The sequence below is a fragment of the Mauremys mutica genome, chromosome 20 (assembly GCF_020497125.1).
Source record: "Mauremys mutica isolate MM-2020 ecotype Southern chromosome 20, ASM2049712v1, whole genome shotgun sequence".
In the NCBI taxonomy this organism is placed as follows: domain Eukaryota; kingdom Metazoa; phylum Chordata; order Testudines; family Geoemydidae; genus Mauremys; species Mauremys mutica.
In genome coordinates this window covers 1,786,024-1,813,725 of record NC_059091.1, presented here as the reverse complement: position 1 = coordinate 1,813,725, position 27,702 = coordinate 1,786,024, and the positions used below count along the sequence as shown (strand labels likewise).

The 27,702-nt window shown below is 46.3% G+C and overlaps 1 protein-coding gene and 1 long non-coding RNA gene across 2 annotated transcripts; one reads left to right on the top strand and one right to left on the bottom strand.

Moving 5' to 3' along the window:
* Positions 1-1,824: 1,824 nt before the first annotated feature.
* On the bottom strand, positions 1,825-27,702 carry ACVR1B (activin A receptor type 1B). Its single transcript, XM_044995008.1, has 9 exons — positions 27,532-27,702; positions 13,954-14,193; positions 11,987-12,235; positions 9,817-10,047; positions 8,871-9,038; positions 7,767-7,923; positions 6,678-6,802; positions 5,860-5,990; positions 1,825-4,984 (listed from the first exon to the last, which is right to left on the bottom strand). Exons 1-9 carry the CDS (start codon positions 27,635-27,637, stop codon positions 4,859-4,861), a joined length of 1,533 nt encoding a protein of 510 aa, XP_044850943.1. The 5' UTR covers positions 27,638-27,702; the 3' UTR covers positions 1,825-4,858.
* Positions 21,361-22,565, top strand: LOC123353687. The gene is made up of 3 exons (XR_006574560.1): positions 21,361-21,595; positions 21,768-22,215; positions 22,462-22,565. It is a non-coding gene; the product is annotated as an uncharacterized LOC123353687 (long non-coding RNA).

Sequence of the window (27,702 nt, the reverse complement as noted above, 5' to 3'; positions counted from 1 at the left end):
TTACGCTTTAAAATCCAGGGCAAGGCCCAGATGGCAGCTTCCCCTGAGCTAAGTCCATTAGTCTGATCTCAAGGGGTACTCAAGGCACCATAATGTTAGCAGAGGATTGGCCCCTTTATCCTTTCACGACATGCTCTGTTCAGAAGAGGTGGAGGCTAATCGGGAATTAGTTCAGGCACTTTGAACAGCAAATACAATTGAGGCCTAAAACGTACTCCACTTTGAAACAGTCTGGAGAGAGGGGCCCACAAACCTTCCTTGGAGTAGGTTTCAGTAATAAGCCATCCAGGCCCAGTTACATGTTACCACCATTTCCAATTCCCCCTACCAAAAGGGCCTTTCAATGCACAGCCACAGAAACCTAGTGGATGGGGTGAAGGCTGGGACCTAAAACTTCTCGTTCCAGCTCAGCCTAGCTTAGGCGAGCCCAGTGATGGCAAAGGGGTATTTTTTAAAGTGTGGTAGCCAACGAAGGTCACTAAAGCGTGTTTAACTCCTATGAAGCTAACCCGGTAACCGGTGTTAAAATCCTAGTGCAGCTTTAAGCCATTGTTAGCTGGCCCTGGAGCTCTCCAGCTCGGTCTTCACTGGAAAACACAGTGAAGCCACTGTTACGCAGTCCCCTCGCTGTAAAACCGCAGGAGCCAAGGCACTGCATTTTTAATAGTCTAGGTTAGTGGTTCCCAAACATTTTAGTAAGGTGACTCACCCACTGCAGTGTCTTTTTTGCAGCCCACCCAGGGTCCAAATTTGTCGGTGGGGGGGCCCAAAACCATGGGCCAGCATCCTTCCCCTCCACCATGCCATACCTTCCATTCCAGCACTTCAGCCCTAATCCCAGCCTGGTGCCGATGGGAAGGAGGACAGGGGACTGGATAGCAAGCCTGCCCTGCACTCACCCCACACCTCCCATCCTGCAGGGCTGGCCCTGACACCCCACTCCAGGAATTGTGACCTGATGCACAGGATCACAGCCCCACCTCTCTGACAGAGGGGGCCAGTCCAAAACGGAGTGGCCCTGTCACACTGTGGCTAGTCCCACTGCTACAATGTGAGTGGGGTGGGTACCTCCCCTCCACAGCAGGCCCATGACCAGTCAACAACCTGGTTGCGACTCAGTGCTTGGGAAACACCAGGCAAGGTGTATTACCCCACGGGGGTGAGAGCTGCTGTAGACTGGGGGGCGGGGGGGTGTCCCTTCCCCCTAGCAGACCTGGGTTCAATCCCCACTGCTGACAAGTCATGCAGACAGATCATGTGATACACAGGAAAAAATTAGACCAGACTCACCTACTGGAGTTGCAGCAAAGAATCCTGTGGCACCTTATAGACTAACAGACGTTTTGCAGCATGAGCTTTCGTGGGTGAATACCCACTTCTTCGGAATACCCACTTCTTTCGGTATTCACCCACGAAAGCTCATGCTGCAAAACGTCTGTTAGTCTATAAGGTGCCACAGGATTCTTTGCTGCTTCTACAGAACCAGACTAACACGGCTACCCCTCTGCTACTGGAGTTGACAGTAGGAAGAGCCCAGGGTCATTCCAGGTGATTTCCCAGGGATCAAGGCAGGGCCACTGTGCAGGTTCTAGGATCCTGTTTAGGATCCCACAGCATTGGACCTTTCCCATTTGACCTTGGAGGCTGCTTCACAGTCTGACGCCTCCTAGTCTAGTTTATTTTCCAAGTACCATCCCATTCCTGCTGGTTACTCCTCCTCCACTCCCTTCCTGCTCCTTGTTTGCAGACTGCTATACCCACTGGCCAGGGCTAACCCTTTGCAGGTTACCCACAGCAAGCTGGGTTGGAGAGAGAGTCCAACAGTTTGTGTGAATAAAACAAACTTTAATCATGTACAGCAGAAATTGGACAGCTTGTTCTTATATTAAACACGAGATTTCCTATATTACAATGTATTTACATTTGCATACTGAAGAGGTAAAGTGTCTAAGTGACTATTTTACAGTCCTTTTCTAATAAAACGTACATAGAAAGGGGGCAGATAAGTACCCAGAAAGATCTGTTCTGAAGCCAGAGAACCATCCATTCATCTTGTGCCAGAGACCAGAGGCACAAGCTTTGACCTGAAACCCCTCCCCAGTTTGATCCATTGATCAACCTGAAAACCTCCCCTGGTTGAACCAAATGCCTAAACCCAACTGTTGTGTTACCATATGCTGCTAAACCAGCTGGTGTCTCACTTCAGACAAGGCTGCATTTCAGTGCCAGGCAAAGTGATCCCTAGATTTGCGACAAGTCAGCTAAGTAAGGTTTGCACACCACTCTTGCACATTTGCATGAAAAGTGCTGTATAAATGCTACATTGTTATTCCCGTCTCTGAGGGTCCAGCCAGGGTTTGACTGCTCTTATCTGTACCTATGAACTGAGTGTGTTTCACAATCCTACCAACCCCTTCCAGACATGTGGGTCCAGTACAACGCTGGCATGTGCTGTTTGGTATGGTATTGAGGCAGGTACATGTGTGGCTACTGGTGGGGGTGGCGGAGCGGATCAACCAAGGAATTAAATTGCTGAATTAGTGTCAAAGAAAGTCTTTGGACAGCTAATGGAACTGGAGACCTTGTGCTCTGGAGGGAGAATGTTCTTAATGCTCATGGGAAGACCAGATGGCAACCCCTACTTGTCAGTGTGATGGGCCTCTCTGTGGCAGTTTATTTCAGACTTCCTCCCCAGCCCCTGCACAAGTCTCATCCTGAAGGTCCCACTACAGTAGCTGAAGAGTCTTTCTTGTAGGTATTTTAAGGCACACACCACCTCGGTTTCTCAATGCAGAAGAGGGGATCGGTAAGTAACAAGTCACACTGGAGAGGCAGTAATTTCTGGCTGAGAAATATCAGAACAAATCAGAAGGGGAAGCTGTACATTCACCAACCACGTATGCTGCCGCATGAACCCAGGGTCTAAGATGCAGACCACTGCAGGCAGGGAGCAGCTCTGTCCTGCCTGTCATTTAAAAGCAAGGTAAGAATGCAAAATGGCTCCAAACACAATGCAAGACTCCTCATTTGAGGGATCTAAATCACAGATGGGATGGGGGCCTGAGGGAAGAGAGACAGACAGTGAGAACAGAAAGTCTGTTAAAAAAACACCACAGCAACCTGCGAGCCAGAGAAGAGATGAACGCTCACCTTACAGAGCAGGCTCAAGGTTCGAGTAGAAAGTTCCAGTGTAAATTCAGCTGTGTGCATTTGGATTTTTTTTTTCCTTTTTTTGCAGTGATTTCTTTACAAACAAAGAGGTTGAGAGGTAATTATAGATTGTTTCTCTTCTCTTATAAAAATTAATATTAAAAAAAGTTAAAATCCAGACCCTCCCAATCAAATAAAAAATAATCAAAATGCACTCCAGTTAAAAGTTATGGCTTCAGAGTTACATAGCACAGATAACACCCTAACCATCACACAACCCAGCCTTCTAACGTTGCCTTTAATGCTGCATTCAGTTCAGACACAGGACTCAGCCCTGGGCTATTTCTAACACTCACTAGGCAACATTCAAATCAATTCTACTTCACCCTGATTGGTTATTCAATTAAAATAAGATTCATGCAGTTACCCCCTCCCTACCTCACCCAAAGAGTTATACCCAGCTGCTTCCAGAATAGGAGATATTTATATATGTATATTTAAAAGATGGACACGTATTTCCAATCCTAGTCGCCAATGGTCAGATCCTGCAGTGTGCTGAGTGCTCCTTGAGAGATGCTGTGCACAATTGTTTTCGTGGGCACGGAGATCTTCACAGATCAGACCTTATGCTTGGCTCCAAGTTCTAGAGTGTTCCTGCCAAAGCCCTTTGAGAGATCCACGGGTTATGCTCCTAAGAGGCTGATATCCTGCATGTCCCTGTGGCCTGGTCCCCTCCACCCAGGGGTAGCGCCAGCTCCAATCTCTCAGACACGCTTCTTGTCTCCTTTGCATCCCTCCCGCGGATGGCTCCTCTGGCAAGGCAATCCTTCCATACTACCACACATTACAAACCAGGGTTTTCAAAACAAAAGCTTAAAATTTCAGGGACAAAAATCAGTACCCTGCTTTAAAAAGGAGAGGGATGGCAGTGAGGCAACTTGACAGAAAGTTCCTGCAGCTGGTGTACAACTGGCAGGATAGAACCCTGCTCCAGGAGAAAGAAGATCTGGCTGTAAGTAGCCTGTTCAAGCTAGATAATGCTCACTACTGGACAGGCAAGGCACCAGCACTTTAGACTTGCACATGCACAGAAAAACACAAACAGGAATGTGCGAACCTACAAGCAGATACTCTGCACATCTAAGGGGGACTGAGCAGGCACAGGGCACACATGGCTTTGCACATGCACACACTTGCACGCGCACACACACGCACACACACAGCGCCAGTCTGGCTTTTTGAATTTTTCAAGCTCAAAAGAAGGAGAAATGGTTTTATGAAGCCAATGCCTCTTGTGTGTGTCTGTGCCAGTCCCTGGAAAACCTGCAGGTATGGCAATACCACCATCCCTGTCCCTCCCCACTCCCAGGCCCTGAATGCTTCCCAACGAACGTGCCATATTCACTGGACTACACAGGGATTTCCATCAAAGAAACAAAAGTGATGGTCATGGCGAGATCCATCCACACAAATCCCTCTCAAGTCTCCACGCTGTCAGGAGGTGGTTATAAAAGGTTTGTTTGTTTCATACCCAAACCAGGAAAAGAACATTTCTTTTAATAGGCTCTCTCCTCCCTATCTAGCAGCCCATAGGTCACACGGTCTGGTCAGTAGCAGTAGGTTGGGTAGAAACACGAGGTAGGCCTCAATCCCGGCGACTCTTATCATGGCAGCTTTTGGGCAGCTTCCTCATGCTGCAACTTGTGGGCTAGATCTTCACATCTTCCTGAATGCTGAGCTGCGAGAGTGTTTTCTTAATGCGGAGGGCCGTTAGCCGAGCTGCCCCATTGGCATACCAGCACTCGCGCATCATCTTGCCCATCACTCGTAATGCCTAGCCAGGAAACGGAGAGAAATGTCAGCCCTTTCCCTTTCAGAGAGTTCAGTTCCTTCTGCTAACACAGAGAATCAACCCTTTAAAGTGAATCCAGTGCTTGTGGAAGGGGCTGGCGCAACTGTGCCAAGACTGAAGCCCTTTGCTGATCCCTAGAATAGGCACAGCATGGGCAGCAGAATGCAAACCCCCCCTGCTACCCTGCCAGCATATTTCACCCTTCACCAGGAGGGATGTCCCTTCTACAGAGTCTCTTCATGGGCCATCTGATTCTTAGCCATTCCAGCAACATGGGAATGCGTTACTGCTAGTTTTTGTAAGGACATGGACCATTAGCAACTGCCGTGAGACTCAACTGTTTCACCCCATCTGCAGAATGGTGACAGCGAGGTTGTTCTGAGCATTACTTAACATTTGTATAGTGCTCTCAAAAAGTCAAGCATTAAGAGGAAGAGCAGTTACATTAAGAGCCCAAGAGCAGTTACAGGGTGACAAAGTTCACTCATTATTAGCCACTCATCCGATTTCCATCATATGCAACGCGGATGGAACACGATGGACTCGAAACAGACCTGCTATCCAAGTGCTGGGAACAGACCTCTGGCCTTCTCCACCGAGTAGAGTGCAAGAGTGACCACCTACTCTCTAGCCTCAGATGGGATCCTCACGTCTCCACATTCACTTTCCCACTGGACTTCCCCACACTGATTCTGTCCATGGACCCCAAACCCACCCTGGAGGGACCAGTCACTCCTGGCTGGAGTAGGGAAATCCAGCCTCCATGCTTACTGAATTTGGAACTCAGTCCAGGCCTGAATCTAAACTTTACCTATTCAGTGGACAGTGCATTTCAAAAGGAAGACGACAGATCCTACCTCATAACTCTGCCACCAGTTAGGGATGTTGGGACGCAGCTTCTGATCACACACAACCTTCCGCATCTCCTCAATGGAGGGGTCAGAGGGCACAAGGTCATAGTATGGGAGTTGATATTCTTCATGGATACCTAAGCATGGGAAGGGAAAATGTCATTCACAGAGAATGGAAATCACTATCACTTTCCCCAGAGCCACAATACCCCTGGCCTGGATGACATGACTTACAAAAGGGAAGAGTCAGCAATTCAGGGAAGCCGAATGCAAGTAACCGAACTGGGATTAGGTTCGACCAGTGGGGTTAGCGCCTCCCCTCTCCTGGGAAAAGGGCCAAGATACGTGTACTGACCACAAGTGCTCAGGACTTAGTGGATACAAAAGACAGCACTTACAACAGGGTGCCCATCCCTGCCCCCATCCACTACTACATTCTAGGACACTGGTTCAGTGTCCCTGATTCATAGGGAAGCAACCTATGTACTGAATCAGCAACACCACTTCCTGCTCTAAGGTTTGGCTAAAGAAATAGGTGTGCCACCAACAGCACAGCTACCCATCACCTCTCACGGGCCTGGTCTATGAGCAGGCTTGAGTCTCTTCCCCACACTACCACCATCTTGGTGGCCATACTCTTGGGGGACATTGCAATAGTCCCAGGATACAGGGGTAAATGCAATCTCCACGACTGCCTGGAGGCCAAGTTATTCTCTAACTTTGGGCCTCAGTTAAGTCAAAGACAAGGGTTGTAAGGTGGTTTTTTGGGGGGGGGGCAGGGGGGGGAAAACAGCAGTGGGGAGAAGCAGCTGAAAGCATATTACCTCCTGAACTGCACCTACGAGCAATCTCCCAATAGACCAGGCCAAGGGCATAGATATCAGCACATTTAAATGAATCAAAATGCTTCATGTTAATGGTTTCATCCAAGACCTCAGGGGCCATGTATCTGCAGCAAAGAAAAAACAATGTAATTTCCTTGTCAGAGGGACTCTCTAGAAGACCATCAATGATGAATTCTCCATGTTTATTGTACACAACATGTGTTACCAGATACAGTGCTTGGATGCTGCACAGAAGTTAGACAATGAAAATAAAACTAAGCCCACTGATGCAGACGGAAGCAGGCACTGTGTTGAGAGCAAATAGAACAATAATCCACAACAAAAACCCCAAAAGAAAGAGGGTGAAATAGGGAGACAGGAATGGTCAGAGGTGCACTGAGGCAAGGATAGCAATGACCCCTAAGGCTGGGATGGAGGTGAGGCAGGATGGAAGGACATAAGCAGAGGGAAGAGGCAGTAGGCTGTGACTGCTCGAGTACCTCAAACCTAGATTATTTATTCATAAATAAATAAGCCACTAAATATTCTCCTTCGATACTCTGGAAACCCTGCCAATGCCTAAAACAGGAACTCTACCAATCCCCAGTGAGGCGCTCACATTTTCTATACCAGTGGTTCTCAACCTATTTATCACTGTGGGCTGCAGCTTGAGAACCACAGTCCCCTATGTCCAGCACCCCCTGCTCAGAGACCCCTCCACAGAGCAGGGCTAGGCAGCAGGGACCAGAGTCCCCACCCCACAGCCTAAAACCTGAGGATGCTGCAGCACCCCCACAAACCCCTAGTTCCCAGTGCCTTCCCTCCCTGCAAACCTGCCCAGAGACCCATTCTCCCACACCCTGCCCCCCTGCAGCACTCACCAGCCCCCTGCTGCCAGGAGCACTCCAGCAGGCTGCCTGATGCTGTCTCCCCTTCAGCTAACCCTATCCCCTTTCAGACCACAGCAGCAAAATTATTTATTTATTTATTTTTTAAGCACACCACACATGGCTTGAGACCTGCTGTTCTATACCCTCATTCTGATAGCACTGAACCTTGACCAGGAATACAGCTGAGCCCTCTCCCTACCGTTTGGTTCCAACCCTTTGATTTGGTGCAATATCAATGGTATCGGTAACAGAATCATGCCGGACAGCCAGACCCAGGTCAGCAATGGCACACATGCCGTTCTTCTTCACCAGGATGTTCTTGGATTTCAAGTCCCTGTGTGCAATCCCTGGTTTTCCTGATGGAGTAAAATAAGTCTCAATAGCAGATTTTCCTCTCTCACCTTAGGGTAGATCTACACTACCCACCGGATTGGTGGGTAGTGATCGATTCCCGAACATGCTCCCCGTCGACTCCGGAACTCCACCAGGGCGAGAGGCAGAAGTGGAGTCGACAGGGGAGCGGCAGCCGTCGATCCCGCGCCGCGAGGACGCGAAGTCAGTCAATCTAAGATACGTCAACTTCAGCTACGCTATTCTCATAGCTGAAGTTGCGTATCTTAGATTGATTTCCACCCCACCCCCGACAGTGTAGACCAGGCCTTAATGTATCTGATCAGTGCAGGCGAGCTGAACACAGAAAATGGAGGGACTGAGGCTGTCATCAAATCCAGAGTGAATTTGAATCTTAACATCTTTATGCCCAGTAGGATCTGCAGCCCTATTCTTCTTCCAGTCTCTTATTTAAATTAAGCTCTGTACCAGTGAAAAGTGCTAAAAACTCTAAAGAGCTTCCATTTACCCTCCAAGTACTATTTAAACTGCAGCAGACCCACTGCACCAGGTCTCTCATCCACACACAGAATCCCTGCTCTGAAGAGTTTACAATCTGTTTTGCTCTGCCATTGCCTATGCAAACCTCTTCTGTGCTCCCCATCCCAAAGAGTGCAGTTAAATATGTGTGTGCGCGCGAGAGAGAGAGACATGGACACCTGTCTAACAGGAGCTGGACCAAGACTAACTCGTTTCAATGACTTTTGCTCAAGACCAAACTGGCCTAGATTCAGTCCCCAGGTCCTTAAGGCACTTTTCCCCTTTCATTTTATGATTAAATTCCATCTCTCTCTCAGTACAAGGCACCCTGTGCATCATACAAGCCCCATATTTCTGGCTTCACCTTTCCTGCTTTAGTCTCTCCAAAGACTGTCTAGTTCATGTTTAGGATACTTTGCTAGCACCCTCTTACCCTGGGTCCCCACAATCTCCATATGTAGGTGTGCCAAGCCACTGGCAGCAGACAGGGCCAGTTTAATCATTCCCTCAATGGTCACTGTGTATCTGTTGAGGTAATCAAATAGAGAGCCATGCTCATGGTAATCAGAGACAAGCCACAGCTGAGTCCAAGTCCCGTTATCTGCAGCAAGAGAAAAGGGGAGAGAGCAGCATAACATCAGCACTTACGATGCATTTTGAACAAACATAGGAAGAGCTGCCAGATTAGGTCGACAGCAAGTCTGAGCAGACACGGGAAGAACTGCAAGGCAAAGTGTAATGATTACTTCTGGCACCTTAGTGCTATATATATATTTAGTACATTTCCCAAGCAGCTTTTCACATTACCTGTCACTGCTTCAATAGCTTCTACTATGAATGACGCAATGTTTCTGCTAGTGACAGCAGCAATTTTATGGATACTTCTCAGCAAGAAGGTGAGTTCTGTGGATTAAGCCCATACTCAGGGACAAAGGAAGTGCTGCTAAGCATTTCAGTGCACAGGTCAGACTGTTCTCTATCCCTGTTTTAACTAAATTAAATTATTAGAATTATTTTGATCTAGCAAATACTTCCATTAACTGGAAAAAAGCGAAGAGCAGAACTGACCATGTTAAGAATGTTTTAATAAATAATTTAACTTACATTAAAACGTGAAGTCTCCTGAATACTCTCGTGCATTCAACTACTATGCAAGCTTCCTTTGTAACAAATTATGTCACACTGACAGCTTTAATAGTTTTTAAAGATAGCTAGCTATTTTTATAATTTGGGGAAACAATCGTAATACTTTACAAATATATTGATGGCTTTCTTTATCTATTTCATTAAAAAAAGTAAATCCTATACTAGAACATGGAACTCTGAGGAACCTATGGCCATTAGTGCTTTGGCTCTGAAGGTTGAGACAGCATTTTTACCTTTGTTATCTGCAGCAATAAACCCCAAGATGTTCTCATGTCGCAACATGACAGTCTGGTATATTTCTGCTTCCCTAAACCAGGAGCGCTCTTCCCGTGAAGAGAAGATTTTCACAGCCACATCACCTCCACGCCACCTGCCACGCCACACCTCCCCAAAGCGGCCTTTTCCAATGATCTCCTGCAGGACAATCGTTCGAGCCACAGTTCGCTGGACAAAGAGTGGCAAACCTGTGGGCAAGAGATTGAAAGAAGAATTCAGATGAGGGACACTCGAGAGATGCTGCAAGGTTTAGGGTTGTCTGGGTTTGATTTGATTGTATTTAGCAGTCCAAATAAAAACCCAAGATTCACCTCCGTGGTACCCAAGAACCATAATTCATTCTGCCAGGGATGGAAGCGTTTTGGCCCACAAGTACAAGTTTTCACAACTAGAAAATTTCATGTCCCTCCTTCACTGATTTGGGAACAGTGATCAGAAAAGAAGATCATTCTCATCCTTGGCCTTTCTTCCAACATATGAATCAGATTGTTATTGTTCTCTCCCCATTGCCAATCATTCACTGTCACTGTAAGTCACTGATCACGTCAAAACACTTCTCTGTGAGCTCAGTTTTTATTCAGATCAACAAAATTCTGTGGACAAATATTCTGGAGAACAATCCTGCCCCATGTTCTGTATGTAACCAGTTATTCTGACTGGAGTCGAAGTACTATTCTATACAGGTTCTTCTGCTGTGCTCATTGGTACACTATCTGAGCAACCACATGCATGTTGGACCATCTTTGTCAAAAGGAAATAAAATATAATTTCTAAACAAAGTTACCCTAAACCTGCTACAACAAGACCAACATGTAAGGTCTTTCATCAGCAGGGGCAAATCAGCAAAATCAAATGGCTAGCTTTCTCTCTACAAGAAAACCAATAAGTCAACACACTTATACAGACCTACAAAGTCTCAGTGGATTTACACCACAAGAGTCCTGCAATTTCTTAGCTGTTCCAAATCACTTTGGGTCAAGACCTGGCATACCACCTTGTGCTGTGATCCCATCAGATCTTGTAAGCTGAGCAGAGTCAGTGCTCACAGAGGGAGTGTTCTCTAAGGAACATTGAGAGGCTATATGTAAGAAGTGGAGAGACAGCACTAAAATAAGCAACACCACAGCATTTGTTAAGGGGCTATTACACTGCTGTAGGTGCAGTCCTTCAGGCAAGACACAAAGTTAGAGTCCTGACTAGCTCTGGTCATTAAAAATCCCATAAGGACACTTTGCACATGAGAGACGGCATTTAATGCTTATGTCCTGGCCAAATGCCTACCTGGGTAAGTTACACTGCAGGGGTAATCTGTGGAGGAAGAATGTTGATGGGATATACAATTCATTTCTTGTCCCAACCTGTCGTACAGTGTTGTGTGGTTTAACAGCACACAATTCCACCCCAGAGAGGATTCACATAAGTGCCCAGGAAGTGAACCTTGTGGGTAGTTCATTTACCACATTTTTTGGGGGATTCTTTGGGTTGAAGGGTGCTATATAAATGTAAAATCTATATACTAGTTTCCTAACTCTGAGGCAATTTCTATAACGAGAGACTGCCATTTCTCCACCCGCTTTGATGGAGATAGTATCATTTGAAAGCTGGTAACCTGTAGATGTGCAGTGAAGGTTGTTAAAAATTCAAAATTGGTTACAGAACCAAACACCAATCACATGAACCAGATGTACTGTATCCTGAGTCAAGGTAAGGTATCACCAGTTCACAACAGAAAGCAGGGACAGCTATATCTGATGTTGCATTAACAGGTAGATGGAAGTGTTTCCTGGGTAGGATCTAGCTTTTATATACTGAAATCCACACAGACGACTTTAGGTAAATGCCAAATGACTCAATTATGATAGAGTGCCGTATCTCTTATGCATTCTACAATTCCCATCACCAAAGTATCCACGTGCTGATACTGGGCCACTGGCTTCACTGTCTAATGTACACTTGGATTAAGAACAAACACCAGTGACCCATTACAACTCAAGACTGTACATAAGGAAGGATAGCCAATGGCCTAATATTAGAACATAGATATCCTGGTGATGAGCACTTCAGAATACAGGATTCCATTACAATTACATGTCATTTATTATTTCCAAAACAAAAACAGCTTAGTACCTGAGCCAGAGCCAGAAGTGGAGAGATCATAAACTAGATCTTGCAGAGTCTTATCCTTGGACAGACACATTTCACAAGAGGGATCTTCCATGTCCAACCGCTGACGATTGTGATAAACTCGTTGGTGGTGATGAAAGACGAAAACCACTACGATCATGATGACAAACAAAAGGAAGACAGGCCCTGCAATCACTGCTACTAACTCCACAGGGCCCCAACTAGACTGAGATTCATTCTCTTTCACGTGACCTTTAGTGGGAGGAGAGAAAAAACATTTTAAGCACAACCTGATTCCACACACACACACAAAACCCTGTAGGCAAGAGTCCCTAACTCCTTCTCTTAGAGCCCAAATTACTTTAACTCTGTCTCAGGACTTTGTAAAGGACATTCCAAGCAGCAACATTAATCCATTAGCTATTGCAAAGCAGAAGTAAACAGGTTGGGTAGGAATAACAGATGAGGAAGGTCATCACTTTTACTGAAACTGCAAGAAGCAGTTGATGACCCCACTTGAGCACCCAGTTTAGGGTTTATTTTAGCGTATTTTAGGTCATGAAGTGAGACTATATTGGAACAAAAAACTGTAACCAAACAATTTCAGAAGACCAGTCTGCAGTGCATCTTCCATCTAAGCACAGAATACACCTCACTTATATGAGGAATGGCAGCTTTGTGTATGGGGGGCCCTGTGCACCTCAACTTCCTTTTTATTCTCGCCCAGGAGGCTCCGTCTTGGATTAACCTAGCTTTCTGCCCTAGGCCTGGATGTGTTGCTCCCTCCCAACAGTCACTACTGCCTAATCAGCCAGATGATCACTTAAGTTCACTGCAAAGCACTCCTTCCCACCTTCCCCTCAAAATAAATTGGTCACTGCCTTCACTCAGCACTACAGCTAAAGCATTAAGTTGGCTATCAAAGCCAACTTTCTTAATAAAAATTATAGTGAAGGAGGATGGAATTATTCCTCAGATGTAACAGCTAATGAGTCTTTAAAAACCAACAACTGGTGAAGGGTTTGAGATAAACAGAAAAAAAATAGAATTCCCTGCCTATCTTGATGGATGATGGTACCATTCTGCAGTTCATGAGAACCCAGAGAAACTGCCCAGAATGGGGGAGATAAGCAGCATGTGCCTTCTCTGACACAAGAGCTCTGACTGAATGGGTTTTTGGGTTTAGTGTGCGGTTGCTGAGCATTACAGGGCAGATTAGATAATGTGGTGGTCCCTTCTGGCCTTGACCTCTGACAAGTCAGATTTCTTCCAGCATTCTCATTCCAGGGCAGGTCTATTTCTATTGCACTCACTCAGAGTTCAAGCATCTCCCTGATTTTACTCTGAAGTGTAAAACCATGCTCTTGACTGAAAGAGGCGTTTCAGTCCCACAGGAAGCAATTCTATTGCTTAAAGAGCAGACTGCAGTACCACGCAATGCCACAAGGGGGATCTTAGACTAGTCCCAGGGTCTGCGCCTCATCCTCAGGCCGTCCTGGGCTTAGAGCGCTATGCAGAGATAGGACATCCATGACTGAGTGGCAGCAAGCAGAAAGAACCTAATTTTTCAAAGGACCTTTGGGGGGGGAGGGGAGGGGAGGGGAAAGGGGGCACGCACTGCTGATGAGGTCGGAGACGTATGCTGTCTTGATCACATCAAACATTTGAAGGTGGGTGAACCAAAGGAGAGATCAGAGAAAATCCAATTTAGAGGCTTCTTCCCACCCTACAAACTGAATGGTGCAATGTAATAATATTTGCCTATCATCAGAGGATCTTAAACTGCTTCACCACCCTCTGGGAGGTAGACCACCATTATTCCCTTTCTGCAGATGTGAAGGAATTGCCTATGTTTACAAAAGCAAGCTAGTGGCAGAACTGGGAACAGGATTCAGGAGACCTGGCTCCCTGCTCTAACTATTAGAGAGTACCCCATCTTCAAGGAGATAACAGAGGATTTCTTTACTCACCACTGGGTACCCTTAGGTCAATTTCGTTGCAATAATCAGAGTAGCAGCAATGTGTGTTACGCAGATCTTCTGAACTCAGGCAGTAGAAGGGTTTTCCAGCAGGAATCAGCTCTGCTTTAGGGATGCAGGTCCGGATGTGGTGCTCAACTCCATCCAGGTTGGAGATGGAGACCATGCAAGCCCCATCTGTTTTGCACGTGGAGTTTGCTTGATTGCAGTTGGAGCATGAACAGATCAAAGCTGCAGAAATCAGGACACAGAAACTTCCTTGAAACTGACCAGAGCTTTGAGCAGGGAAACTCACCTACCCTTGGGGTAGGACACTGATCATTCTAAGGCTTTGCTGAGACAGAACTGGCTCTAAAAGGGACCAATAATAATTGCTGAATGTTTCAAAGAGCTAGGGAACAGAGGGTTGTTTCAGGTTTTTTGGAAGGCAGTGGGGATTATAGATTCCCCATCCCCCTCTATTTCCATAACACAAAGAGCCACCCATGATAATCTGATCAATTTTCAGGCCATGCAATAGATCAGGGGTGGCCAACCCAAGCCTGAGAAGGAGCCAGAATTTGCCAATGTACATTGCCAAAGAGCCACAGTAATATGTCAGCAGCCCCACATCAGCTCCCCCACTCCCCAATCCCAGTGCCGCCCACCCACCGGCAGCCCCACAGATCAGCACTCTCCCACCCCTCCCGATCAGCTGTTTCATGGCATACAGGAGGCTCTGGGGCAGAGGGGGTAGAGTGAGGGCACAGCAGGCTCAGGAGAGGGTGCGGGAAGGGGTGGAGTGGGGGCAGGGCCTGTGGCAGAGCCAGGGGTTGAGCAGTGAGCACCCCCGGCACACTGGAAAGTTGGCGCCTGTAGCTCCAGTCCCAGAGTCGGTGCCTATACAAGAAGCCACAGGTTGGCCACCCCTGCAATAGATAACATGCATTCAGCTACAGAAGACAGTTGCCACTAAACAATGCTGGAGTCTGCCAATGTGAATTAGGCCAGGCCAGCCCCCACCCCCAATGAGGCACTTAAAAAGGTAAGAAATTATAAATGGTGCATAAAATCTGAAAGGTGAGGGCCTTAGGGGGCAACTATCCTGCCAATTCCATTTCCTGATAAATATATTCATAATGGCTGGGCCTCTGTCTTAATTGCTAACAAGGGGGGGACTGAAAAATTAGGTCTGTTTTTCTGGTAGCATCTAATTATTAAGCCATTCCCCATTCATGAGTCAAGGTTCAGAAATAGTTTTTCTAATTGAATTTATTATTAATTAAAGACAGTGCTGGAGTCTCAAGACCTGTCACTCCTTAGACCAGGTTCTGCACCCAGGCATACTTCTCCACCAATCTGTTCCAAACCCGACCCGGGGGTGGGGGAGAGCCACATTAGGGCTGAGAAGGAGTTCAGTGCCCTTAGTTCTTGAGCCTTCATTGAGATTACAAACTAGCATCCCAACTGTAACATGGACATCCATCCACTACCGATCAGACTGAGACTCACCATCTTATTTCACAGAACAGAACTGTTCCGTGACTTAACATGTGGTTTTCCTAACTAAGATTGGGTTCAGATCGGTGATAAGAGGCAAAAAGCTCTGCATCCCATTAATGTTCTCCTGAGCCAGTCAATTCTTCACTAGCTGCTTTCTGATTTGACAGACTATCTTGGGTTAAATACATTTCTGGCTTCTTGCGATCGATAAAGATCCCCTTCACTCTTTACCCAAACCAACTCCAAAGACAGATTTTCACATCTCAGCCTCCCAGCTGTCATCATTTCTCTCTCAAGCTGCCTGAAAATCTGCAGCCAAATCCCTAGCCAATGCCATGCTAGGAAACAAAGGGAATTTAACTATGCTAGGAAGAAGGGTGGGAACCGTTTAATATCATGTACTACTTTCTTGGGCATTCATCAGATCCCGTCTCCCTGGAGGGATTCGGAAACATGTACATACCCGCTGCAGAGATGGTTTTTAAGGCAGAAAGTTTAAAGTAACATTTAACGCATATAAATGAGAGCAACAGTTACCTGTCCCCCACTCAAACAGACTTGGAGGAATTTGCTGTGGATTTTATCCCCCACTTTACAGATATTGTGGATGAGAAAAGTCACCACACTGGACTACACTACACTTTGCACACTTCAATGTCAGTCACCTTCCTGAGGTGTGACTGGAACTCTCAGCCTTCAGTTATACAATCTCAGGGGATGAACAGATTTAACAAGACAAGTAGGTCAAGATTAGATGTCTTCCATCCAAATACTGACCTACGAAAATCCAGGGTGCTGCAAGAAGGATCTCCTCCTTCTGAATCAGCACCGAACCCAAAGCGCTAATGTAGTGGACAAGAATGCAAAACAGGTCCTGATCACTTGTGGTCAGGATAATTTCATGACACATTAAGACAGCATCCTGGCTAAATCCTAATTTGGATAATTACATTAGAAGTCCCTCTATTTTCCCTGAAGTGTCAAGAGGACACTTAATTTTCTCTTTCAGACTGTTGCTGTGAGCTATTAAACAGCTGTCATATTCCACCTCAGAGGCAGCTGTAGCAATTTAGATAAATTAAACTGGATACTGATTTTGTGTGAACCAAGAACTATACAATGTAAAATAGGACAAGAGATTGAAGACCAGTTAAATACTAAAAACCGATGAGAGAAAAGTGACTTTTCTTCCCAAGAGCCCTTCATAAGCGGTAAACATAACTTAGCATTTCTGTTCTGGGTCTAGCACAGATAGATATCCACAGGCCTCATTTCTATTTTGGGGGTGGGAAAGAGAAACTGAAGACTTAAAGGGCTTGGCTACACTGGAGAGTTGCAGCGCTGGTGGTGGCTTTACAGCGCTGCAACTCACTCACCGTCCACACTTGCAAGGCACATACAGTGCTGTATCTCCCTGGCTACAGCGCTGGCTGTACTCCACGTCTGCCTGGGGAATAACGACTGCAGCGCTGGTGCTGCAGCGCTGGGGTACCAGTGTAAACAGTGATTAATCTTACTACGCTGTAACTTTTCCCATAATGCTTTTAACTAAAGAACTCTTTGTTTTGTTATGATGCCTCTTTGTTTTGTTGTGAACTCAGGGCTCCCGGAGCTTCTTATCTAAAAAAACAAACAGCACCTGTTTGCTGTGAATGCGGCAGGCAGGGGGAGGAATGTCCACAGCTAGTGTTTGCTTGAGGAGAGAAACAGCACAGCGGGAGGGGGGAAGGGAGTCCGTCAGAGCAGCTGCTTATATGGTCTGCAGGCTATTTGCATTTAAGAGTGAATGAGAGGTCGGGGAAGTGGTCAGAATTTGCAAGACAGGGAGCTGACAGTGTCAGCTCCAAAAATCCACTTTCTCTCTCCCCCACGCTCCCTGTCACACTCCACCCCACCCCCCTCTTTTGAAAAGCACGTTGCAGCCACTTGAACACTAGGATAGCTGCCCATAATGCACCACTCCCAACACCACTGCAAATGTGGCCACACTGCAGCGCTGGTAGCTGTCAGTGTGGCCACACTCCAGCGCTTTCCCTACACAGCTGTACGAAGACAGCTGTAACTCCCAGCGCTGCACACCTGCAAGTGTAGCCAAGCCCAAAGACTGGACTATTCTGAGATGGGCAAGAGGCACTGTTTCTATAATATGCTGCTGAAAGGGGACCTGCTTTTATTATTAAAAAAGCAAAACAATCACTAAGGTTTGGCTTGACAAAACAACTTGAGTTCCCGATCTTCATTTTCCACCGCTCATTAGAATACTGTCTCATTCCAAGTGAATCACTTTTGAGGACCATACTCATGCAGACCAAGGTTTGTTATTACTGGGTTGTTACAAAAACAATATTGTAGAGAAGAGAAAGCAGAAGGAGCACATTCCATCCTTCAGGTATCATTAAAAGGACAATTAAGTATAATCTTTGGGAAATGCTTCCTTCACTATGTTACCAATACATCACGGATTATCAATGAACAGAGAATTTAAACACATTTTTCACCATTCATGCTGTTTCTCTTTTACATTTAACTCAGCTTGGACACACAACTAAAACCGTCAGGTTTACTCTATTTCTAGTTAGTTTTGTTCCCTGGCTCTACAAGGCTGTGATGTTTGTGTTTCCAACTGCGGAGGGAATTTTTTAAATAGGTCCTCTCCATTCTGTCTGGAAATTAGCGATCCTGTGGCATTTCACTTTTTAGAAGTAAAAAGGTGCGCCCTAATGACGCTGGCCAAGATTTGTCCACATGCTGTTGTGTGCTGATTGTCCAGCTTGGCTGCAAACCTCCTCACCAGAGATGGCTGTGCATTTTAGTGGCATGTGACATGAAGGGATTCTTGTGTTTACATCTGGGAACCTTTAGAATAAAAGGAGCAGTATGAGAGTAAGGGAAGTTATTTCTCAGTGAACAAATGTATACACTTCTATTGCACCTTTCATGAGAGGACCTCAAACTTTGCAAACATTCAGCTTCACGATCCCTATGCAGCAGGTGACCTTTAACCCCATTTTACAGAAAAGTAAATGGAAGCAAAATGCCCCAGACCACACAGAAAATCAGTGCCAGAACTGGGAATAGAATCTGAAGTCCAATTCCTATCCCCCATTCCTAACATTATACTACTTTCCCTTCCTAAATGTCTGAATGTGTCTCTTCTTCTCTTTTATGAAGAAGTCCAGTACTTGCATATATAGATGCATGCAGCTATCCTTAGAGCAAAACGGCCAGCTAGAACATTGTTTTTCTGCAAGTGCCCCATACTGGCCAACTGTAGGAGCTGCAGCAATAACGGCTCCGATGCTGTTTTCCAGGGCCTGGGCAATTGGCTGTTTTCCAGGGCCTCTCTGCATTGATGCCTGGAGGGAAATAGGGGAATTAAGAGATGCCAGCACAAACAGAATTACAAGGCAACTCGTGCAGTTCTAGCATTTCAAGTTCTGATTAACCAGAAGGGAAAGTTCTTCTTACATCAATAAAACCAGGAGCAAAACCCAGTATTTCTAAAAGAAAAACTACAATTCTTTCACCTTGGATAGTGTTCAAAACCCAACAGGTATTTGAAAGCTGAACACAAGCTCCTTTCAAAGCAAGATTCTGAGAGCAGCTGGGGATGTTTGGGCAAGTCAAAAGGAGAAATGACTGAATAAAAGAAATTTTCACACTAACAGCTATCTTTTTCTGAAGAAAAGGCTCTTATTGAGCAAAATATACAATCTACTTAAATAGAAGAATTGACTGGGCTAAACAAAATTGACTGGACAAAAGAAAACACGACAGTTCACACAACTGGTGTCTTTAGTTCCACTAAAGTGCCTAGGGATGAGTTTGCATGAAAGGTGCGATAGACGTTGGCAGTGGATTCTGTTATATCTGTTCAGTACACTGTCTTTTTGACATTCTGCTCAAAGACAAACCCAACCCTAAAGAAGCTGTTTAAACAAGTGTAACATTAAGCTGTAGAACCTCAGAATGAAAGCTTTGTTCTCACTCTAAAAGATAGATCAGATCTGTATTTATGCTGAAGTGAACTGTCACTGTGATTTAATCTAAAACTGAATGCTGGTGGTCATGACATCAATTGGCGGGGTGGGGGAGCTCCTCCAGTTCCATTCCTAATGTATATATTTTTTTTAATTGCAGTGTTGATTGACTGCCTGTGTGCAATAGGAGGATTTAGAAGAAAGTTAAGGAATCCCCCCTTTTTATCACTTGGTTTATGAAAGGAATTTTAATCAAGAGCTATACCAGCACTGCTGGAACTGATGGACTCTGAGCAACAGCTCTCATGTTCTCAGGAGGACTGAAAGATCTAGGCAGAAACACCACCACTCTTGAGATAGAAAGATGGCAGATGATACCAGGCTGGGAAAGGTTGCAAGCACTTTGGACAGGATTAGAATTCAAAATGATCTTGACAAAACAGAAGAAATGGTCTGAAATAAAACAGGATGAAATTCAACAAGGCCAAATGCAAAATACTACACTTAGAAAGGAATAATCAATTGCACAAATACAAAATGGGAAATGACTGCCTAGGAAGGAGTACTGCAGAAAAGGATCTGAGGGTTAAAGAGATCAGAAACTAAATGAGTCAACAATGTAATACTGTTGCAAAAAAAGCAAACATCATTCTGGGATGTATCAGCAGGAAGTTGTAAGCAAGACAAGAATTCTTCCACTCTACTCAGCACTGATAAGGCCTCAACTGGAGTACTGTGCACAGCACTGGGCACCACACTTCAGGAAAGATGTGGACAAACTGGAGAAAGTCCAAAGGAGAGCAAGAACAATGATTAAAGGTCTAGAAAACATGACCTACAAGTGAAAAAATTGGGCTTGTTTAGTCTGGAGAAGGGGAGGGGGGGGACACAATAACAGTCTTCAAGTGCTGAAAAGGTTGTTATAAAAAGGAGGGTGATAAGTTGTTCTTATCCACTGAAGACAGGACAAGTAGTAATGGGCTTAAATTGCAGCAAGGCAGATTTAGGTTAGACATTAGGAAAAACTTGACTGTAAGGGTAGTTTAGCACTGGAACAAAATATCTAGGGAGGTTGTAAATTTCAATCACTGGAGGTTTTCAAGAACAGGACAAACAACTGGCAGAGATGGTCTACATAATACTTAGTCCTACTGCAGTGAAGGAACTGAACTAGATGTCCTACTAAGGTCCCTCTGAGTCCTACATTTCTGTGATTTTATGGGCAGCAGTAGTGCCATCTCTGGTATTGGCAGGATTGTTTTGTCAATCCTGCCAACTGGTCTACTCGACTCTTTTATTAGTGGGCTAGTGTAGACAAGGCTCTTGCAGCCTTTTAATAAGGATGTAATTTAACCCTTCTCAGACCAATCTACATAACACAACACACCAGCAACCACTGGAACCTTATCTACTCTAGAATGCCTACTAAAAGAATTAACCCTCAAGTATCTGTATGAGGTAAGCAGGCCCACCCACATCAGCAAACACACACACAGGCTAAAGTTGACCTGCAAAGAAAACAACAATTTGCTCCGTCTGTTGCTTCTTTATATTTTATGATTGAGAGGCATGTATGCATGCACGCACATCGGAAAAAGAAATAAGTGCCTTTCAGGCCTTCACTATACACTACAACGAAACAAAAATGGGACACAAAAATCAGTGCGTCACCTGTAAATGACTTGCCCAAGGTCAGACCGTGAGTCCACTGCAGGACTAAGAACAGAATCCATCGTTCCTATCTGCCAGTCCCATGCATAAATTGTGTCATGCATGGGGCAGAATGACAGTGGCTGCAAGTCTAGTGGCTGTTCAAGGACACAATGAAGGTTTCATTCTCAAAACATAAGGACAAGGGATACTCAAGACTAATCTAATAGATTGCGAAATTGACTACACTTTGCTAAAATCCAGTGTTCAAATCAATAAGAGACAATTATGCCAGATAAAATTTTGGTCACTGTCATCAAGTTGGCCAGACCTTGTTAAAGTTAAACAACAACTAGGCAGAAGACTTCTTGTTTTAAATTTAAGAGTACAGAAAATCAGTCTAAAAAAATCAAGCTCACGTCCATGCTAGTTCCTGATACATCTCACTACTTTCATCATGACCACTGCAACTCTCTGTGCCCAGAGCAGCCGGCATTACCAAGTCCAAGTTCTAGAGTCTGGTAGGTACAGAATGCTACTGCTCACCCTCTCTCTCAGTCTAAGAAACAGTAGCACACCACTGTCGATTCTCAAGCCACCTCACTTGTTCCACATTAGAACTCAACTCTGAAACAAATAACCCATGTACCCATTCCAGCCTCCTTCACAGACCTTGTTTCTTTACTCTTCCAGCAAGTGCATCCCTCTGTTCTACCACACAATCATGACAGGATTGGTGCAAGAGCCTTCTCTTCCGTTGATGCCACCATTTGAAACAGACATCCTACATTTTGGTGCCTCGTCAACTTTCCATCTACTTCCAAATCTCATCTGCAAATGTCTCTTGCAATTGTTTCTTAAATCTGCTTTCCAATTGCTATTAATTTTACATTTTACTTTACCACCACTAGTTAATGCTTAAATCATTTTCTAGATCATATTAAAAATTTTGTAGAAACTAGAAATTACACTAGAATCAATGAAGTTAGAAATAAAAAGGGCCAACAGAAAAGTTGGGTGCATACGACCCCAGAAGCTGGCTACAGTACTCTGACAGAGGCTGAATTGGATATTAAAGCAATGCTACTGAATGGAAAACATACAGGGGGAAAATGCAGTCGGCATGCACTTTCTATTACAGGTTTCAGAGTAGCAGCCGTGTTAGTCTGTATCCGCAAAAAGAACAGGAGTACTTGTGGCACCTTAAAGACTAACAAATTTATTGAAGCATGAGCTTTCGTGAGCTACAGCTCACTTCTTCGGATGCATATGCATATGCATATGCATATGCATCCGAAGAAGTGAGCTGTAGCTCACGAAAGCTCATGCTTCAATAAATTTGTTAGTCTTTAAGGTGCCACAAGTACTCCTGTTCTTTCTATTACAGTGAGCAGTTGTCACTGTGCAGTACCAACCTCTATTACAAAGTGAGGGCCTCTGAGTGGACTGACTTATTTCAATTCACTTCTTTAAAATGCATTGTTATTTGAATACATTGAATGTTAATTAAAATAAGGCCTGATGTCTCTGTGATTGCTGTTCTTCAAGTCAGAAAACGAATGCTGGATCTGTGTTCCCACACCCCCACTCTAGCCTTAACTAATTTTAAATTTTTAAAATTTGTTATGAGAACAATAAGTTTAATGAAGCCCAAATCCGTGCTTCAGTATTAGAAAAGCTTCTTCTAAAAGTCAATTCTATAGCAAAGCAAAGATGTTCATCAGCCACTGACAGTTCTTAGGGCCCAAACTCTGACAGTTATTGATGTGATATATTAAAAATATTGTTTATCATTGTAAGTAGCTTAAGCAACAAGCATGTATCTAAATAAAAAGGTTATTGCTGAAATAAATAGGACCTAAGAGCCATCCCACCACTGCACATCTACCCACACTCTATGACCTGACTTACAATATTTACTGTTAGTGGGGGGTTTCAATCACAGAAATTCCCTCATCACAGCTTACTCCACTGGAATGCACAAACAAAAGAGAACTTAATTCTCTTGTTCCACTCAGATAATTACTCCCTGGACACAGGAGAGAAACCATTCCCACTAGCTGACACCCTGTGAACTTTGTTTGCTATTACAGAACTGACGTTTCACTTTACTCCTTTCGCAACAGTGGTTTCCGGTGCATCCACTGCTGGCAACAGATTGTGTACCCAGAGAAAAAAAAGTCTGAGTCGTCTGGCCAAGTGGTTTAAAAGAGTTCATGAATGCCTGTTGGCCAGTTTAATTCCCAGTTAGAAAAAAATCTTTGTAGAGTTCTAAAATGAATTATGTACCATTCAGAGCTAGTCTGATTTAATTGGATAAATGTATATTTTAAGCAGGTGTTAGTCACAGGATCTACATGTGGAAGATTGTTGACTGCAGAACATTTTAGTGCTTTATTCAAAGGAAGCAAACAAAAAAATCCCACATAACACTATACTAGAGATAACCAGGGAGGGAGGAGGAGGGTGTTTTTGTAAGTCTTATTTACTAATGCATATAGCACTTTACATCTTCAAAATGCTGTGTGAACTAGGATCTTTTTACAATGCACAACGAAACAGGAAGCTGTTAGATTCTCAAGTAAAACACATAGGGTGCAACAGAAAGCTTCTGAGACCTTGTTTGTTAAGGCACACCAAGTTTACATAATGGCTTCTTAAGCAGCCAACAGCCTTAGATTCTGTGTGGAATAAGAAAAGGCAGGGAGTGTAGAAAGACTGTCTCCTATAATCTTTTTGTGCTGTTCTACAGAATTAGTTGCTTGTTCACATAACTATCCTTCCACAAACACCAGGACCTACTCACACCTTCTTCCCTGTCCACAAGACCATACTGCACTAATACCTTTCACACACAGCATGAATGAAAACACAAAAGATGCTTAATGGAAACATTAGCCAGCTATACAAAGTACAATATCAAAGCTACAGTTAATCAGGTTAATTTCCACAAAACACAGGAAGTCAATTATCCATTTCCTGTTTATTTTTATATGCACAAACTTTATGGAAGATGCAAGATGAAGACTGTTGATAGATTTCAAAGAGGGTGGCTGATGCAAATTTCTACAGCTATAGGTCATTGAGTTTTTTAAAAAACCCATATACCTATCCTCTACCCAAGTGCATCTGTATTAACAGCAATTTAATCAGAAATGTCAAATACATTATCTGCTGCTTCACAGGTTAGCAACACATGAGCCAGTAAAGACCCAAAGTTTTACAATCTGATATAGGCAAAATGAGCTGTGGGTCTTAATTCTCATTGGACACCTATTCAAATTACTGTACACAAGCAGCTATCCCTATTAACATTCTTGTGGGCAATTTTCCAGAGGCCAAGAACTGAATGGGCCATGAAGAAGCAGCTACCCTCTGCCCCCAGCTTAGAGGCAGCCAGGGCTGAAGCAGATTGTCAGGAAAGCTAGTACTATACTAACTCGGTGAATAAATAGAAGGAAGGCATCAGTCTTCAGCCTAATCAAGCTGATGCCTTTCACCAGCACAGTTTCAGTTTGTTTATTTTTTAAATCAAAGCAGCAGCACTTGGCCTTAAGTAAAAGGATCCCCACAGGTTAAAAGAAATAACACCTGATAAAACCACACAGAAACAACAACTGAGAATATATTTCCTCCAGCCCCATAGTGGAAATTTACAAATGTTGCAGTACTGAAAGTGGTTTGGAAGCTTCTGGCCTCCTCTACAAAGGTACCATTCCTCCCACAATTACTGGGAGCTGGTCCCCAGGAGTGTGAGGCTTTGGAAAGGAGCCATTTTAAAATATAATTCAAGGGAAATAATATTAAAACCTCTGATTTTAATTCCTAAAAAAATAAAGATGCTGTGCACTTAAATTTGCATAACAATCAGACCACCCCACACATTCTGCACAGACTCTAGAGTAACATAGTGGTACTTCCAGATACTAGCACCCCCCTCTCTATTCATGTGTCAATCCTGGTGGGTCGCCAAGCAGACCCAGGTATAAATACATGAAGACACTTGGTAAGGCAACTCGCATCTTTTCATGTATTTATACCTGCTCCTGTATTTTCCACTCCATGCATCTGATGAAGTGAGTAGTAGCCCACGAAAACTTATGCCCAAATAAATTTGTTAGTCTCTAAGATGCCACAAGGACACCTTGTTGTTTTGCTCATTCAGACTAACACGGCTACCACTCTGAAACCAGACTGACCCTATAAACCAAGGCAATACAAGCCCTGGAAACTCCATAGATCAAAGACAGAGAATTTTGAGACACCACTAGCCACCAATATGAGGTAGAAGGAGTCTCCTACCCACAAATATCTGTCCACTGAGAACAAGAGAACCCATTCCCTGCACAGCTCCCCATATTCCCCTATTCTCTAAAGAGGGTGATCCCTATGGTGAAGCATTTTTCCACACCCTTAGTGAAGATTACCATGGAAGATTTGGTAGGCTGAGTCCTACAAATCTTTATTTCCCTTCTATGCTTCCAAAGACACAAAAGGAGCATTCCAAACCTCCCCACCACAAAGAGGAGAACCTACACCTTCATGGAAGGTCCCCCAAAACACACACAAACCCTGTGACACATCCAATTCCCCTATCACCTACCTAGGCTATGTAGCTCCTCAAATTCCCCCTTGCAAAGTACCCTCAGTCCCCACAGCCCATCAGTCTCCTGCCAGACTCTCATAGAGTGGGTTCCAGTGTCTCCTCCTAGCCCTGGACCTCCTTATCCTCCATGAGAATTAGGCTCCCTCCACTAAATACGGTATCAACCCAGCCTCTCTGTCCCATCCCCATGTCTCACTTATGAAAGTTAAGCCAAGGTCCCCAATCCCTTCCTCCCACAGACATGCCCCACCAAGGCAACCATCCCATGCAATCCTCCCTACCCCACCCCCCAGGCAACACAAACCCCAGGCACTCCCCCCAATGCTCCTCAGCCCTCTGGGCAACACAGACCCCAAGCACCCCACACCCAATCCCCCTGCCCCAATCCAGGCAACACAGACCCCAGGCGCTCCCCCAGTCCTCCCTGCCCCCCCCCCGCAAGGCAACAGATCCCAGGCGCTCCCATGCAATCCTCCCTGCCACCCCCCTCCCAAGGCAACACAGACCCCAGGCACTCCCCCCAATGCTCCCCCCCCAAGGCAACACAGACCCCAAGCACCCCCCACCCAATCCACCCTGCCCCCCCCAAGGCAACACAGACCCCAGGCACTCCCATGCAATCCTCCCTACCACCCCCTCCCCCAAGGCAACACAGACCCCAATCCCCCTGCCCCACCCCAGACAACACAGACCCCAAGCACCCCCCACCCAATCCACCCTGCCCCCCCAGACAACGCAGACCCCAAGCAGCCCCCCCAATCCTCTCCCCCCCGACAACACAAACCCCAGGCGCTCCCCAGCCCTCCAGGCAACACAGACCCCAGGCACCCCCCCCAAGGCAACGCAGACCCCCCCCAAGGCAACACAGACCCCAGGCACCCCCCCAATCCCCCTGCCCCCCCAAGGCAACGCAGACCCCAGGCACCCCACACCCAATCCCCCTACCCCCCCAAGGCAACGCAGACCCCAGGCACCCCACACCCAATCCCCCTGCCCCCCCAAGGCAACTCAGACCCCAGGCACCCCACACCCAATCCCCCTGCCCCCCCAAGGCAACGCAGACCCCAGGCACCCCACACCCAATCCCCCTGCCCCCCCAAGGCAACGCAGACCCCAGGCACCCCACACCCAATCCCCCTGCCCCCCCAAGGCAACGCAGACCCCAGGCACCCCCCCAATCCCCCTGCCCCCCCAAGGCAACGCAGACCCCAGGCACCCCCCCCAAGGCAACACAGACCACAGGCACCCCCCCCAATCCTCCTGCCCCCCCAAGGCAACGTAGACCCCAGGCACCCCCCCAATCCCCCTGCCCCCCCAAGGCAACGTAGACCCCAGGCACCCCCCCAATCCATGCAATGCAGACCCCAATCAGCACACACCCAATCCCCCTGCCCCCCCAAGGCAACACAGACCCCAGGCACCCCCCCAATCCCCCTGCCCCCCCAAGGCAACACAGACCCCAGGCACCCCCCCCAATCCTCCTGCCCCCCCAAGGCAACGTAGACCCCTGGCACCACCCCACTCCCCCGGCCCCCCCAAGGCATCTTAGACCCCAGGCACCCCCCCCAATCCCCCTGCCCCCCCAAGGCAACGCAGACCCCAACCACCCCACACCCAATCCCCCTGCCCCCCCACTGCAACACAGTCCCCAGGCACCCCCCCAATCCCCCTGCCCCCCCAAGGCAACGCAGACCCCAGGCACCCCCCACCCAATCCCCCTGCCCCAGGCGCCCCCTGGAGACCTCCCCCCAGCCCAGCACCCCCTCAAACCTACCCCCGCCCCCGCCCCCCGGGTCCCCTCCGAGCCCCCGGGCCGCCGCGCTGCTCCCGGGGCCCGGCCCCCGCACTCACCCCGGGCTCCCCCGGGCCCGCCCAGCAGCAGCAGCAGCAGCGCGAGCGCAGCCGTCGGCAGCGGCGAGCGCGGGAAGGGGCCGGCAGCGCGAGCCGACTCCGCCATAGCAACCGCCGCAGCCTCGCTCCCGTCCGGGCCCGGCCAGCGCGAGAGACCGAGCGCGAGCGAGC

Excerpts from the sequence above, each read along its gene's own strand:
- ACVR1B (XM_044995008.1), bottom strand. The coding sequence starts at position 27,637 with ATGGCGGAGTCGGCTCGCGCTGCCGGCCCCTTCCCGCGCTCGCCGCTG. Across the intron at positions 14,194-27,531 it reads CGGGCCCGGGGGAGCCCGGG|CTTTGATCTGTTCATGCTCC; the intron begins GTGAGTGCGGGG and ends TGATTTCTGCAG. Across the intron at positions 6,803-7,766 it reads CAAAGGGTTGGAACCAAACG|ATACATGGCCCCTGAGGTCT; the intron begins GTAGGGAGAGGG and ends TCTTTGCTGCAG.